Source organism: Anopheles stephensi, unplaced genomic scaffold (genome assembly GCF_013141755.1).
Source record: "Anopheles stephensi strain Indian unplaced genomic scaffold, UCI_ANSTEP_V1.0 ucontig31, whole genome shotgun sequence".
Lineage (NCBI taxonomy): Eukaryota > Metazoa > Arthropoda > Insecta > Diptera > Culicidae > Anopheles > Anopheles stephensi.
In genome coordinates, this window is record NW_023405247.1 from 52,074 (window position 1) to 66,844 (window position 14,771).

The window sequence follows — 14,771 nt, forward strand, 5'->3', positions numbered from 1 at the left end:
GCCGAGACTCGTCACAAGATGGCGGATAAATTGACTTTTCCTAACAATAATTTCCTAACACCACCTGGCTGTTAGTAATATCCCGTACGGTGTGTCATTCACATGACATGTCCACCATACTCGGTCAGCAACACCATCGTGAAGAAAAAAAAAAACATCGTCCAACCACACTATACCTTTGGAGCAACCATCTGTTCATATGCTCGGGACCATGCTAGGCGATTGTTTGCTTCGTTACACTGCACGTGCGGTGTCGTCATTTGATTATAGTATTTTCCGCCAAGTCGCTACCATCATCGGGAGATACATGCCCTCTCCGCTCCGATGCAACACAAAGTTGCTGGGCGCTCGTGTCCTGGATCCTCGGAGAGCACGGAGAGTTTGACGGACCGCTCGTTGCTACACTGCTCGGCCAAACAAGCAGCCAACTGCCAGAGCAGGCGACTCTCGCAGTAGTCGTTCGGAAGCATTGGCGCACGGTAAAGCGGTGTGTTCGTCCGTAGACAACGCGGTACACTGGTTGTACTAGAGGCTAGTACTTCCAGTACACTGCCCACAAGGTGTAAAAGTAAGCGTAGCAACGAAATTACCATTTATTTCCGGCTCGGGGGGGCAAAAAATAACGGTGCCACGAGCTCTAGCTGAAGAAGATCGAAACCATCGCTGATGGAGGCGCCTGGTGGTTGAGCGTGTGAGTGTACGTGCAAACGATGCGGATCCTACGCTCACACACCATCATACGTGCATGTACGTGCAGTGTTTAGTGTGAAGGAATCTGTTTCTAATCCGTCCCTCACCAAAGTCCTCATTTCTCAGTGTCCTTCGGGTATACGGAGGAAGAAAAAAAATTGAGTACGAATGGGCGCAGGCAGGACTGGTCCAAACTACGGAACGGTATCGGAATCGGGAGCCTCGGTGCAGTGTGCTTAAACCAAAGCATTCGTTTGTGACCCCGTGTGTGAAGTTATGAAATGATGTCTTGAAAATGTCCTCCCTTCTTTGCTGTCGGTGGGGGCCGTTTTTTTTTTTTTGCTTGCACGCGTCCGCATTTTCGTTTGCTTCGGCTCTCGGGGAACTGGCTCTCCTTCGCTCAACCGTACGTAGCGCAGCCTCGCTCGATGGAGCTGCCTCTCAGTGTGGCGGATTTTCACGTCGATCACGACACTCTCCATCCGACACGACACGCAACATAGATGTGCTACACAGGACAAGGATAAAGATTCTATTTTCCAACGGGAAAACGGTGCCCATATGATGTGAATATTGTGTGTGTGTGTGAGTGCTTTTTTGTGTGTTGCTTTCATTGTTGTTCGATGAGAAAGCAATGACATTTACGGCAGTCATAGTGAGTGTACAGTGGACAGTGTATGGCAGCAGGCTCGGTTGATGTGGCGAATAGTATGTTCTGTGTTTGAGGGTAGTTTTGATGATCAAACGTTAACGTGTGCTAGCTGTTGATTCAAATCATATCCTACGGAGTGTTTGGGGAGGTCTAAGCATCTCCATTAGTTGCTCAAATTAGGGTAGACAATCGTGCAGAGGACTGTATCGATTTCATTGGCTGCATCCTTGGCCAACAGTGTGAGAAAGTGTTGGCCAAAAAGTGTCAAAAATTGCTACAAAACGATACGCTCGTGCGGGTTGTTCTGTTTGTTCAACAAAGAAAAATGGCTCGGTGGAAGCACCATTCAAGGATAGCAGCATGCACAGATGAAGTTCTCTCCAGGACCAATGGTGTTTTTTTTCGTCACCTTCCTCTTCTTTGCATTCCATGCGAACATGATGCATACTTAAGAAGCAGGCACGAGCCCATTCGCTTCGTGACATTGAATGTATAATTAAAATCGGTATCATATCGATTTTTCTCCTGAGCTGTCTCTGCTGTACTAGCTCTATTGCAGCCCCGTTTTCTCGCAATTGATTGCGACATGCTGTCCGTTTAGTGGGAACACATAAAACTGCACCGAAAATCGCGTGCTTATCGCGTGTGGGAAATGGACAAGTTATTTAGCCGAGCGCGATTAGAAATCTTTCGTACGGCTTCGCTCGCCTGATCGTTTGTCGGGGTGGTTCTCTTCGTTTTCTTTATTAATCCTATCCCAAAGTCACCAGGCTAATGGCACGGTCGTCGTCGTCGTCGTTGAGCATTAACCTTAAGATCGTTAACCTTATTGATGATCCATGATCCGGATGGCTCGATACTGGTGTCACCGATGACTGTGTGCTCTCCTCGCTTTTCTTTGCGCAATGCTGATGGAGACTCCTGGTGCGTTTTAAAAGCGTTTGTGAAATGCAATGGCCGATGGTCCAATTTCCAATCCACAGCATTGGCCGCAGCAGGAGGACAGAAAACATTTCCCCAAGAAAGGATTATTATTTTCCTTTCGGTATGGAACACATGCCGTGCCGAGATGATATCCTTGATGATTTGGAGAAAATTTTGAATATTTTTCTTCTCCTCCCAGCATTGAAAGAGTCAATAAACGGGAGCGAGAGAGTGCGTAACAAAGAAATGCATAAAATTTGAGCGAGAGAGAGAGAGAGAAAGAGCGAGCGATGAGCCCTTTTTCTCATCCGATGATATCCGCTCTCATTCTCACGCTCTCTGCCATTCATTTCACTTGACAGTTGTGACTTTTCTTGTGAGGCCGAAAATTTACCATCCGTCAGAGTGTTTGGTAGTTTGGCAAGCAATACGAGTGGGTTCCGCTAGCTGTGCTTGTTGGAAAAGCGATTTAACGCAGTCTTTTGCTAATCCGATTCTTTTCCGTACCGTTGTTGTAGGTGTGTTGTTGTTGAACCGGTGTTGCTGGAACGATTAAGACCTACAGCGACCGCTCAGCGTAAAGGAGGAGGAGCAGCGCCCGTGAGCGCTGGCGGGACGTGTGGCTGCGGCACAAAAAGGGTCGAATCAGGCTGGACAGGTGGTGTTGTGGTTGGAAGCAGTACTACCCCGCCGGAGCAGTAGCACCAGTAGCAGCAGCACCAGCGAGCAAATTCAGCTGATCCGCAACAAATCGGTACGTTTTGTCCGCTCGCGCTCGCGGTAAGCCAAGACCGACGAAAGGTGGCCGACCTCGACGGCCATGAGCTGGGTGGAAAAAGGATTATTTTTCTAGGATCGAGGGGGGTGGTTTTTTCCCCACACGTTCGTGCCATAGCGAAAAGGTGGAAAAGTTTGGCATAAGATGGGTGAGAAAAAAAAAGAGGAACGTAACAGTGCTGCCTGCTGTTGGTGGTTGTGTTTTCAGACGGGAGAGCTAGCGAGCGAGCGAGTGAGAACCCGGAGCGAGCGAGTGTCTGAGAGAAGAATTGAATGGCAGCTGTATCGAAATGTGCGTTTGCCTCCGTGCATGTGTAAGTGTGTGTGTGCGTGCGTGTGCGTGCTGGCGCACGAAGGTGACTGTCGCCGTGCAAGCGCTGCTGTATTGCAATGCGTTGAGCATTTGAAATGCTTTGCGTGAAGGAAAGAAAAAAGTGCGTAGACGAGAACGAAACGAGAACGCACGTACGGAGAGCGCGCGCGACAGAGAGAGAGCAGAAAGGGAGCGCGCTCGCGTGTGTGTGTATTCGGTTGTATGCGTGTCAGTTTCGGTGTAACGCAGATGATCGCGGTGTCGACGATTTGGCTGTGTGTGGGGCAAAAAAAAAGAAGCGAATCAAGCGAATTGGTTTTGTCGTCAGCCGTCATCTTGGCAGCAAAGCTAGCATGTTTGACAGTACGAAACTCGGCGCGGTAATTAGTTTGTAGCACGTTCGGTGAAACTAGCAACTTTTCCAGTGCACGAATATTAACGGGAAGAAATATTTCGTACCGGGTGAAAATTGTGATTCAGGTGGGTGTTAAAAAAGTGTAGCCAGTGAGCCCCGTTGCCACAAAGGCAAGATGTTTAGGTGCGGTGGAATAGAAACCCTTACGCGAAAAAGAAGACTGATTTTGCAAGTATTCTTTCTGCGGCAACATTCAAACACATCACCATCCCCTTCGGCATTCGATTCTTAGCAGTCTGGAGGAGGAATGCCTGCTATGTCCAAGTGTCACGCACACTGCGATGGAATGTTTGCCTTCGCATAAAAGGATGCTGCTGCTACGGCTGATCGGTTTGGTCTAATTTTGCAAACATACTCGAAGGGAAAGAAATCCATCCTCCTGTGCTTCTGCTTCCACACGTCGAACGGTGCCAAAAAGAAGGAGGAGAAAAACGTGCGTGTATTATAAGCGTGAAGTGTCACGCGTGTGGACTGGGCAAAAAAAAAGACACATCATCATAATCGAGACCGGACACGGGAGAATACCCGCGGCTGGGACTAACAAATGTGAGCGAAGCAAGCTTGAAATCTGGTTGGAACGATGCTCACTGCCCTCAGGTCGAATTTTCCCGAATTTTTCAAAACCCATCGGTGAATGTTAAAGAAGGGCACACAGCACAGTGGTTATGTGTATCGGAGGTCTACCCGTCAGGTGTGAAAAGTGTACGTGCTTGTTTGAATATGTGCCTGTTTGAACACAACACAGCAATAAGTGTGTGCGTACACGCTCTTGTACACACCTGCATTTGGCATCTGTAGGCCCCCAACAAAACACTGGCGTATATGGATGTGGCTCAGCTAGCAGCCGTGCAGTTTTCGCAGGGGAATGGATCAAAGTTCGGGAATGATTTTAATCAAAGGCCTACCCCGCGGACTTCAAAAATGTTGTACAATTCTATTGGTATTTATGTACTCTTTTCTCCTTCTTTTCTTGGTTCTTGCTGAACGGTATGCCGTAACAACAACGTGCTGCTTGGATTGGATTGAATCATCATACATGCAAACTTTGGGTTTGGGTTTTTCGTGTGGAAATTCATCTCAATGCTGTCATTGACAACAACCTGAACGACGTCGCCAATATCAACCCCGGAATCGCTCTTACGTACGTTACTATGCTTGAGATATTATAGTTCGTTTCAATATTAATGTATCACCCAACTTGATGGACATTTTCAGGTGCGCAGTGCATAGTTAAGGCGGTCTCGGATAGAGAGTGAAGCACGCCCGTGGACAATTACTTTGAATGCTGCAAAACCACATCTTCACCAATGCGTGGCGTACAGCGTCCGGCAGATGACCAATAGCATCGGAGGTGGAATGTGTAGCGTTGCGCATTGAGGAGCAGTACGGCAGATGTAACCACGCTCAATACCGATTCGGAGCTGCTGCAGGAGACGAAGATACACGTGCGGGTGCTGGTGCGCGTTGCAGACCGTTGGATGCTGTAAGCCGGGCCGGGTGGACGGTATATGTTGGAGGAGGCCGGCGGAGGCGTAGGATCGGGAGGAATCGCTAGACGTCCCATAACACACCTACCCATACACACACACGAAAGTACACTTACGCACAAGGCTAGTCAGGCCGGCAAATCTCACACGACAACGATCGGCGCCTGCACTCGAGGCTCCCAGCCCGACAAGCCACTTCGAAGCCAGTAGTTGCGCTTGCGTGCGTGGCGAGCGGCTGCGAAGCGCACGAAGCGTAGCGGTGGTGTGGTAGTGCACTGCCACAGCAGCAGTACCTTCCCGTGAGGGCTACTGCTAGTACACAGGGGCCTTATCCCTGTCACTTTTCTTGTTTTCCCGGTTCCAAAGCGGCATAGAAAATAAACTTTAATCTGACTCTCGGTTGGTTCGGTGGCACCTCGGAAATGTCCGACACTGGTAGTGGACACGACGGAGGCGCCCAAAAGGACTATTCACAGAAGATGGACGGCGGTGGCGGTGTGCTGGGTGGCGGCGGCAGCGGCGACTTCGATTCCGGCCAGCAAAGCCAACAGACCGAGCAGGAGCTGGCCACGAAGATGCTGCAGATCCAGTCGAAGCGCTTCTACCTGGACGTGAAGCAGAACCGGCGCGGCCGGTTCATCAAGGTGGCGGAAATCGGTGCGGATGGGCGGCGCAGCCAGATCTTTCTGGCGCTGTCGACCGCGGCCGAGTTCCGGGACCATCTGTCGACGTTCAGCGATTACTACGCGTCGCTCGGCCCACCGAACCCGGACAACGTGCCCGAGGACGGTAAGCTCAAGTCGGAGATGATGATCAAGGACAACCGGCGGTACTACCTGGACCTGAAGGAGAACGTACGGGGCCGGTTTCTGCGCGTGTCGCAGACGATTACGCGGGGCGGTCCGCGCTCGCAGATCGCGATCCCGGCCCAGGGCATGATCGAGTTCCGCGACGCACTGACCGACCTGCTCGAGGAGTTCGGCACGAACGACGGTGGCTACAAGGGCGAGCTGCCCGAGGGGCGCCATATGCGGGTCGATAACAAAAACTTCTACTTCGACATCGGCCAGAACAGCCGGGGAATATATATGCGCGTGTCGGAGGTTAAAAGCAACTTCCGCACCGCGATCACGGTGCCGGAAAAGTGCTGGCCACGGTTCCGCGACATCCTCAACGATTACTGTGACAAAATGAAGAAAACGTCCGAGTCAACTACTTCTTCAATCACTGCCGATAATACTTTACAAAAGCAAACATCAAATAATATGTAAAAAAAAATTGCGTTACGAGAGAAGAAAAACACACACACACACACACATAATATAATACAAAAATGAAGAGAAAAAAACGCGATGGTGGTAAGCAGCGAAGGAGCGCGATGGTAGCAAGAGCATCCCAACTGGCGAAAAACACACACACAAAAGGCAGAATCCGCAACACAAAACCAGATTCAAACATAAAAGCCGCAGTGGAGAGAAAAGAGAAAAGGTAAAAGAGAGAGAGAGAGAGTAATATAAAGCAAAACAAAACAAATAATAATAAAGATTATAATAATGATAAAGCGTAGATCAAATAGCGAGGAGAGCAGATCATGGAAAAAATGGATTAAAAATCGAACACAAACAAACGGAGAAGATAAATAATAAAATGAGGTTGGTAAAAAACGCATCCAGTTGGGAATATTTAGAGGAGTGAGTGGAGTGCAGCAGTTGTGGCTCGGAGCAACTTCAGTTAAAATCTAGGACAAACGAATTGGTTGGTTTGTAGTTTGAAGCTAAATTGAAAAGGCAAAACAAAAAAATGGTGGTGGTTGGAGGGTAGTTTTGTGTGGAAACGGCAGTTAATAGCAAACAAGTGCAAAGGAAGCGCATATTAAAGCAAGCAAGCAAGTCGGAAGTAACTCATGTGTGTGTGTGTGTAGTTGGAAAATGGTCGATCGAACACGTGACACGCACGATGGCGGCGAGTATCGGATCTAGAGGATGTGGTTGGCCCGGTTGGAAGATAATTATCCTTCCCTCCCATTACCGGTTTTCCGTTGTTCTTAGGCTTTTCGTTGTGTAAGGTTGTTTATTTTTTTTGCCGTCTGTTACTTTGTTTAGTTTGTTTTTTTTTCTTTGTTTGTTTTAATTTACTTACTTCTCATGCTGTGCTTCTCACGCAACAACACCATACGAGAGGTGCAGATAGGCTATAGTGTGCTGGGAAGGAGTGCTATAAAAAAATCCGCGCCTTTCTACAAGCGAATGGGCGCGTGACAAGACGTGTCATGTGAAATCGTTTCCAACAATTCCCTGATGCTGATGCCCATCTGGCCAAGGCCCGTCAAGAAGACGGCTCATCGCTCACAGTCTAACGGTAGCGATTCGTTGAGAGGCTGCTGTTCAGTTGTGTGTAAAAAAGCAACGTAAAGCGCTAAAACGTTTAAACGATCGATACATTAGCGTACGAAGCAAAGTACGAACCATTTTAAAACCCCGCGCACAGTCCCCGCGAGCTCCCGTAAACGGGTGGGGCTGGCAAAGCGAGAAAAGCAATGACAAACACATAATTCAGGGCTCGCCAAAATGTTGGGCGAAGAATGGAGCGGGGGGTGGGGGGGGGGTGAAGAAAACGGGAAACAACCCCCCCCCCCCCGTCCTACCACACCGCGGATACGATCGCGCGAAAATTAACGAGACTAATCAAGAAAAAGGGTCAGATAAAATCTGACCATATATGGATACGTTGACAGCGAAAAAGTGGAAAGAAAACTATTCAAACAAACAAACAAACAAAAAGAAAGGTTAAAATAAATTGTTGTGTACTGCTAGTTTACGTTGTACTTGTTCGTTTGTTCGTTATTGAAGCATACTCGTGCGAAGTGAAGCCAAAGATACCACACAGAGAGAGTGTAGAAGAGCAATTTAAAGCAAAGGTAATGTGCCATGTGTCAGGTGCATTTGCGCCCTCGTGGAAAACACTTCAAACAGGCCGTGGCAAGGATTCGCATTTTATTCACTTCACTTCGACTTCAAACTACAAACCATTAATTTTTTGGCTTTTTTTCCCCCGTTGAATCTTGTTTAAACACGGTTGTGTTAGAATCATTACAAAAGTGCGGTGTAAATCTCTTACTGGTAGTGGCGGTGGCATGCCCCTAGTGTATAATACAATCAGCATCTGAGCTTGACCATCAGATGGAAACGGAAGCGTGTGGTTGATTGAAACAAGAAGCAAAGGAAAACGTGAAAAACGGAAATTATAACGAAGTCAATATACATATATATTATTGTTAAATGTTATAAGAAGATAGAAAACAAGGTGACAAAAGGAAAACAAAAAAGGAAAACTAACATCGCCAAGCACAAAACATGGTGCGTTTGGGATGTGAAAGAGCAGTTTAAAATGATTCAAACCAATTCAACTTGAAATATTTTCCTTTAAATAGAAGCATGCAAATCATAACAACTGATGAGCGAAGTAAGGATGGCAGCTGAAAAAAAGAATTGAACTTAACTAGCGAAGCATACAAATGAGCGTGCTGCTCCTAATTTTTCGTAAAGTTTCTTCTTCTTGTTATAGTTTTGTGGTGTTGATTTTTTGTTTTTTGTTTTTAAGAAAATATTTTAAACTTACACAAACGATGTACACTGTTTTTCTCCTTAATTAGCTACCCCCCCCCCCCCCACTCAAGTACGTAACGAACGGAAGTACAAACTATCGTTAAAATAAGTGTTATTGGGGCATCACTATGTTGTACTGAGCGCGGCCCGTTTGAGTTGTCCATACTTTGCTGCACTGCTTAGGGTCTTAATCTGTCGATTGTTATTGCTGGAAAAATGCTTAAAAAAAAACGTCCCGGATCGAAGAGAAGCAAATTAAAAACACACTCGATAACACACTCGATGGAATATATTTACGGAGAAGGTGGTGAACGATGGAACAAACGGTGAGTCTAAGTAACCGACTACCAAACAACCAAAACGAAATGGCAATATGAAGCGGACGCCGACCAGAACGAACGTACACACAAGAGAGAGAGAGAGAGAGAAACAAACACGGATAACAAGTTAAGCAACTACTCTTGGTAACTACCGAAATACCAACCAAACCTATCTACTATTATGAAAGATTGTGAAATTTTAAATTCTGTTGTTTCCTTTCAAGTCTATTGTAGCGAATAAATAAAGCAAAGCAACAAACGAAAGAGAGAGAGAGACAGAGAGAGAGAGAGAGAGAGAGAGAACAAAACTATAACGAGGCGGGTGTGGTGATTTGCGATGAAGATCAACCATGTGTGCGAACCGGGTACCGAAAACCAATGCAACAGTACATATAGAAGCTGTTGAGTAGAGCAAAAGCAAGGAGAAAAAGAGTAGAAAATACACAAAACAAAATGTTTAAAACAAAAAAAAGGAAAAAAAGAAGAGAAGAACTAATGTTAAGATTAAGTAATACCATAGGTATCGATTTAAGGCATATGATGCGCAAAAACAAAACAAAAAAAAAAAAAACAAAACAAAACAAGGAAATGGAAAAGAAATAGATGATCAATCCGCGAGAGCACACGCTAATTTACCAGAACCCGCATTTCACCAGCATTTCGCCAGCGCCATTCTTTACGTTACGAGCGTTTTTTAACAACCAACCAACCGCGCGCGCCTTTACGAACACCCCCCTCCCCCCCCCCCACCCACTTAGAGCACCTTAGAACGAACGAAATCAAACCAGCAGTTCACCCATATTGAAGGAAAGCAGCCTCCCAATAATAATAATAATAATAATAGCAATACTAATCGCAATAGTTTGTTTCCCGATCGATGCAGAAGCCTCCCTGCACTCAGAAGAAAAAGCGAATGCAACAATAGTAACCGGTTTTTCTCGAATTTATATACGAAACTACCCACTATCGCATGTAGTGCGATTTTTAAGCGATCACGAATAAAATGTATCTCGGAAAACGGGCCCGGGGGTTCCGGCGTGGCACGTCGATCGATGTACGTGGCATTGTAGAAAAAAAAACGAAGAAAATTCGATGGAAAATTCCACCCCCCCAAGCCCCCCTTAGCACATGATCAGCACTCACCCACAAAAGCGGCACCTGACGGTCACAGGCACTCGTGTACAAGTTTTCGATGGTATGGCTCGATGTGCGTGTGTGTGTGTGTTTGTGTCTTTGTAAGGTTCGTTTTTTTATTAAATTTTTCGGATATCTCCTATCATATATGGCCAACGATCCGTACGGGAAATGGAACGTACCCCAATTCAAAATGGCCATTCAAAATGGCGCATGTTTTTTTTAGACCAAGTGAGCGAAACGCAAACAAGAAATCCCCCCCTGGAAATTCGAATTTTATTTACACACAAAACCTTCGAAATGTGATCAAACAAAGAAAAAAAAACCCTCCGGGGGTGCAGCAGCTTTACGGAAGTAAAGCTAAATACAATTTTCAGTTTGGAGAGGAACACGAAACACACGAAACGAAGCAATGGCAACGTACAATTTCAAAACCTTCACTCGACGCGTTCGATCTGTTCGATCCGTTGTTGTTATCGGAATCTGATTCCCGGGTGTGGACCGGAACCGGTTCAAATGAGAAGCTCCCCACTCCCGCAGAACCCTAGTACACCTAGAGCATATGACATTTCCGTTCCGTGTTTTTCGTCCCGTTGTGTAACAGCCGGACAGAAAACCCGCGGAGGAGGGGAAAAGCGACGAGTTTCCCAGAAACTCTGCATCCTACGTAGTAGCTTTAATTAATGTGAGAAAAAGAATATATTATTATTATTATTATTATTATTACTTGTACTGTAATACAAGTGCATGGTCATGGTAGACAGTAGTGAGTAACGAATTGAACAGCGAAACACAAACCGTGATCAGGTCCTCTGTGGTGAAGCAGCTATAGACACTAGAGACCATACAACGTGACTTTTGAGGGCAAAACCCCGCATTTCGGAGATCAAATCTCCCCTCACGCTCGATTACGCGAATCAGTGGTCAGGATGATTGCCATAACAGAAATGTGGAAGGCACAAAATGGGGGCAAGAGCATTCAGCGCCGATGGGTTACCGGCAGTCTAGCGCGTGGTCATATCGATTGGGAATCGCCACCTAGAAAAAAAACGAGGGCAAAATGCTGTTAGTTTATACGTAAAGCTAGAGAACGACCAAGAAGAAAAAAAACAAGACCATTTAATGGTGGCTCCACCGCAATCGCTCTCCCGAACAAGATGCAGAGCAGGACCTTACCTGCAAGGTGCAACAAAAAAAAAGGCGGCAAACAAAGAAAAATAAGGAAGGTTTAAAAAGGAAAGAAAAAGAAAGCCGAATGAAATAGAGGAGAAAAAACACTGCATAACCAACAGCAAATAGAAGAGAAAACTGGATATGACAAGTAAACGTGAACAATTACATGTAGCAAGAGCGATCGTCTCGCAAACCTTTAGCAATGTAAAACTGAGTGTTGGTTCATGCGCGTAGTACAGATTTTTCCGAACGAACGAAATTCACCTTAAAATGGAAGCAAAACACTTTTTATGTTACACGCTAGCTCACATTTTGCTATATATTTTACAGGGTTTTTCATTTGATAAGACAATATCATCCATTTTTATTGTAGGCTGTAGCTAAGATGAAATGACAAACAAAGCAATTTGATATGGTAACGGTTTCAGATGATATGGTTATAGTAACCGTTGATATTGTACGCGTCCTTTCAACGCCACGGGTAAGTGCGTGGAATATCAACAGCTACTATGACCATATCATCTGACATTACAGTAAAAGGTATTTGATTTCCCTACCATCTGAGGTTGTTGCCATATTAACTAGCTCTGTTTGCCATTCCATCTAAGAAGCCTGTCAAAGAAATGAATGATATTGCCTTGTCAACTGAAAACCCCTGTATTGTTTTTTGTTCTTTCTTTTCCAAAACTCACTTTTTTATCTTTTAAACCACTTGTAACATGAGGTTTTTGTGTTTCTTTTTTTAATTTTATTTTTACATTCACTTACTTCTTCTACATCACACCTCCCCCGTTAACAAAAAAAAAAAACCACACACACACATAGAACACACTCTCAATCATATAGCAAGGCAATAGCAGTTTAAACGTATGCGAATTAAAGAAAAAAGAACGAAAACGGTCGTTATATACTACTCAAACGAAATAATAGTGCTACGAACAGACACATCAACGCGGAGACGGAAAAACTGGATTAATAAAAGAGAACCACACCGTGGAAGAAGATGCAAGAGGCAAGAATTAATTAATTATTATTAGATGTGCAGAAGTAAAAATGGAAGAGAAAGAAATAAGAGAAGAAAACTATAACAAACACAGTCACCTCCCGAGTATGTGTGTGATTTGGGTGAAAGAACAACAGATATAAAAACAATTATAAAGCAACACAAACACAACCAGAAAGAAACAAAACAACAAACAAAATAGAGGAAAACAAAAACAATTTAAAAGGGAAAAGAAAGTATATTTTTAGATGATGAAGAGATGACGATGACGGAGTTCCTTTCGTTTTGGGTTCCATTGTTTTTGCTGCAATGAGCCGTCACTTTACCATTATGCATTCAGAGCCACCATTCTTTGATAGATCAGTAATTTAAAGCGAGTAGCAGATAACGGGCCGGTACGTGTGTGCGGCGTCCATCAGGTCCAACGATCAGGTTTTGGCATTGCAACGTAGAACTACTACCAAACGCAGCGCCGATCGTGGTGGTGGTTTCGATAGAATTGAGATGATTTCTTTCGGTAGCGGCTTTACACTCCAAAATTGTAATCAAAATGGTTTACATTTTAGGTTCAGGTTCAGGTTCAGGTATAGGTTCTAGATTCTCTAGTGCTTACCTATGTGTTCCATAGTTTGCTTATGATTTATTTAATAACCAAAACACCTAGCCACGGATGCCGCGTATTTTAAATGAGAGCATGCTTCATGATGGAAAAAGGTCACCGGAGCGAGGTTCAGCAAGAGTTGAGGTTAAACTTAATTAAATGAATATTTTTCTAGCAATCAACAACTAGCAAAGCAAATGAACCACCAGAGCAAGTACGAATCGTGTGAAAAAGACCGGCGAAAGAAAGCAACTCCAAGTGCAACAGAACAAGCAAACAAAAGTGGATAAATGTGTAAAACAACGTTGGGGAACGGTATTGCAAATAACAATAACTGAAACAGAGAACCGGTGTCAGGAATGGGGAAAAATCGAACAAAGCCCCGTAAGGATAACAACAATATAAGGACGATGAAAAGAGGTAGAGAGAGAGAGAAAGATAGAGAGAAAGTTACGGCGTGCATTGGCCACGAACAAAATCCGCGTGGCACTATGTACTGCACCAGAGCGGGACAAGAAATGTTACAGAAGAACAAGAAACTGCACTGCTGAGTTGTAACGGAACGGGAAGGAATAAAAGAGTCGACAGCTTCAAGGTGTTTTGATTATTTGATTCAGGTGTTACAATGTTAGTAGGAAATATACTAATAAATGTGATTACAAACCAATAAAAATGGAACAAAAAAATAAAAACCAACCAACAAACGAAAACCAACCAATCAACTAAAGTTGCGCGTTATCAACTAAATACGGGTGTGTCGCGGTTTTTTTGCTTCTTTTTTGTGGATACAGGGGATTGTTTAATAACTGAGGACACCGTTTTTCTAACAAATAATTATAGATCGACCCGGAGTCGCGTTCGTTCCTGTAGGAATCGAGTTCAACCCGAAGGTTCAACGAGTTCGGGTCGATCCGTGAGGGTAAGGAGTCGGAGTAGACTCGTAGCAATTTAAGGACGACTCATGTATCAGACTGAACTCGTCGAACTCACGAGTTGAACCGGACTCGCTGCACCCTCGGGTTAATCCGAATTTGCTGCACCCCCGGGACGACCCGAACTCGTTGGAACTAGGAACACGACCCGAACGATCCCGGGTCGCTTACGAATGTCTCCAACCCGGTAGGTTCGGGTCGATCTGCCCATCACTACTAATAATACTAAGCGTTGGGATGTGATGGCTGTCGTGTTCGTGTTAGCAAATGATGCTTTGATTGATCCACAGAGCTCCAATATTTGATATTGAGAAAAGAAGGTCAGAAAGTACTTCGGTATTAAACTCATGTCCATGTCATTGATCACTTCATGCCATCGTTCACTTCATCTCCCGATGGTATCCCAGCGACGATCCTCAAGCAGTTCGCCCCAGCAATTGCCCCTGTATTGTCAAAAATATTTAAATACGCTCAGTTTTTTGGCCAGTCTCCAGGAAAGTATCTTGGCTAACCCCTACACAAGAAGAATTGCAAAAGCGAGACTTCGAACTATCGTAGCATAACTTTATTATGTGCCGTTGCCAAGGTGTTTGAGCTACTGGTTCGTAAGCCTCAACTAGCCTATGCACGCAGTTTTATTAGTGTTTATCAACATGGTTTTGCTAAGAACAACAAACCTAGTGCAGTTCGCTAGCAATTGCCACAAATCATTTGATGCTGGTTATAGCAACCTTCAATAGTGTGG

At 45.0% G+C, this 14,771-nt stretch overlaps 1 protein-coding gene across 6 annotated transcripts; it reads left to right on the top strand.

Moving 5' to 3' along the window:
* Positions 1–2,605: 2,605 nt before the first annotated feature.
* Positions 2,606–8,082, top strand: LOC118516529 (transcriptional activator protein Pur-alpha-like). Of its 6 annotated transcripts, XM_036062465.1 has the most exons (3): positions 2,606–2,699; positions 2,785–3,020; positions 4,995–8,082. In XM_036062465.1, exon 3 carries the CDS (start codon positions 5,681–5,683, stop codon positions 6,527–6,529), a length of 849 nt encoding a protein of 282 aa, XP_035918358.1. In that variant the 5' UTR covers positions 2,606–2,699; positions 2,785–3,020; positions 4,995–5,680; the 3' UTR covers positions 6,530–8,082. The 6 variants fall into 6 exon arrangements, with proteins under 6 accessions (XP_035918358.1, XP_035918364.1, XP_035918360.1 ...); XM_036062471.1 differs by lacking the exons at positions 2,606–2,699; positions 2,785–3,020 and adding an exon at positions 3,549–3,836; XM_036062467.1 differs by lacking the exons at positions 2,606–2,699; positions 2,785–3,020 and adding an exon at positions 3,739–3,818.
* The last annotated feature ends 6,689 nt before the right edge of the window (positions 8,083–14,771 follow it).

What these genes read in the sequence shown, in the direction of transcription:
- LOC118516529 (XM_036062465.1), top strand. Translation starts at nt 5,681, where the DNA reads ATGTCCGACACTGGTAGTGGACACGACGGAGGCGCCCAAAAGGACTAT.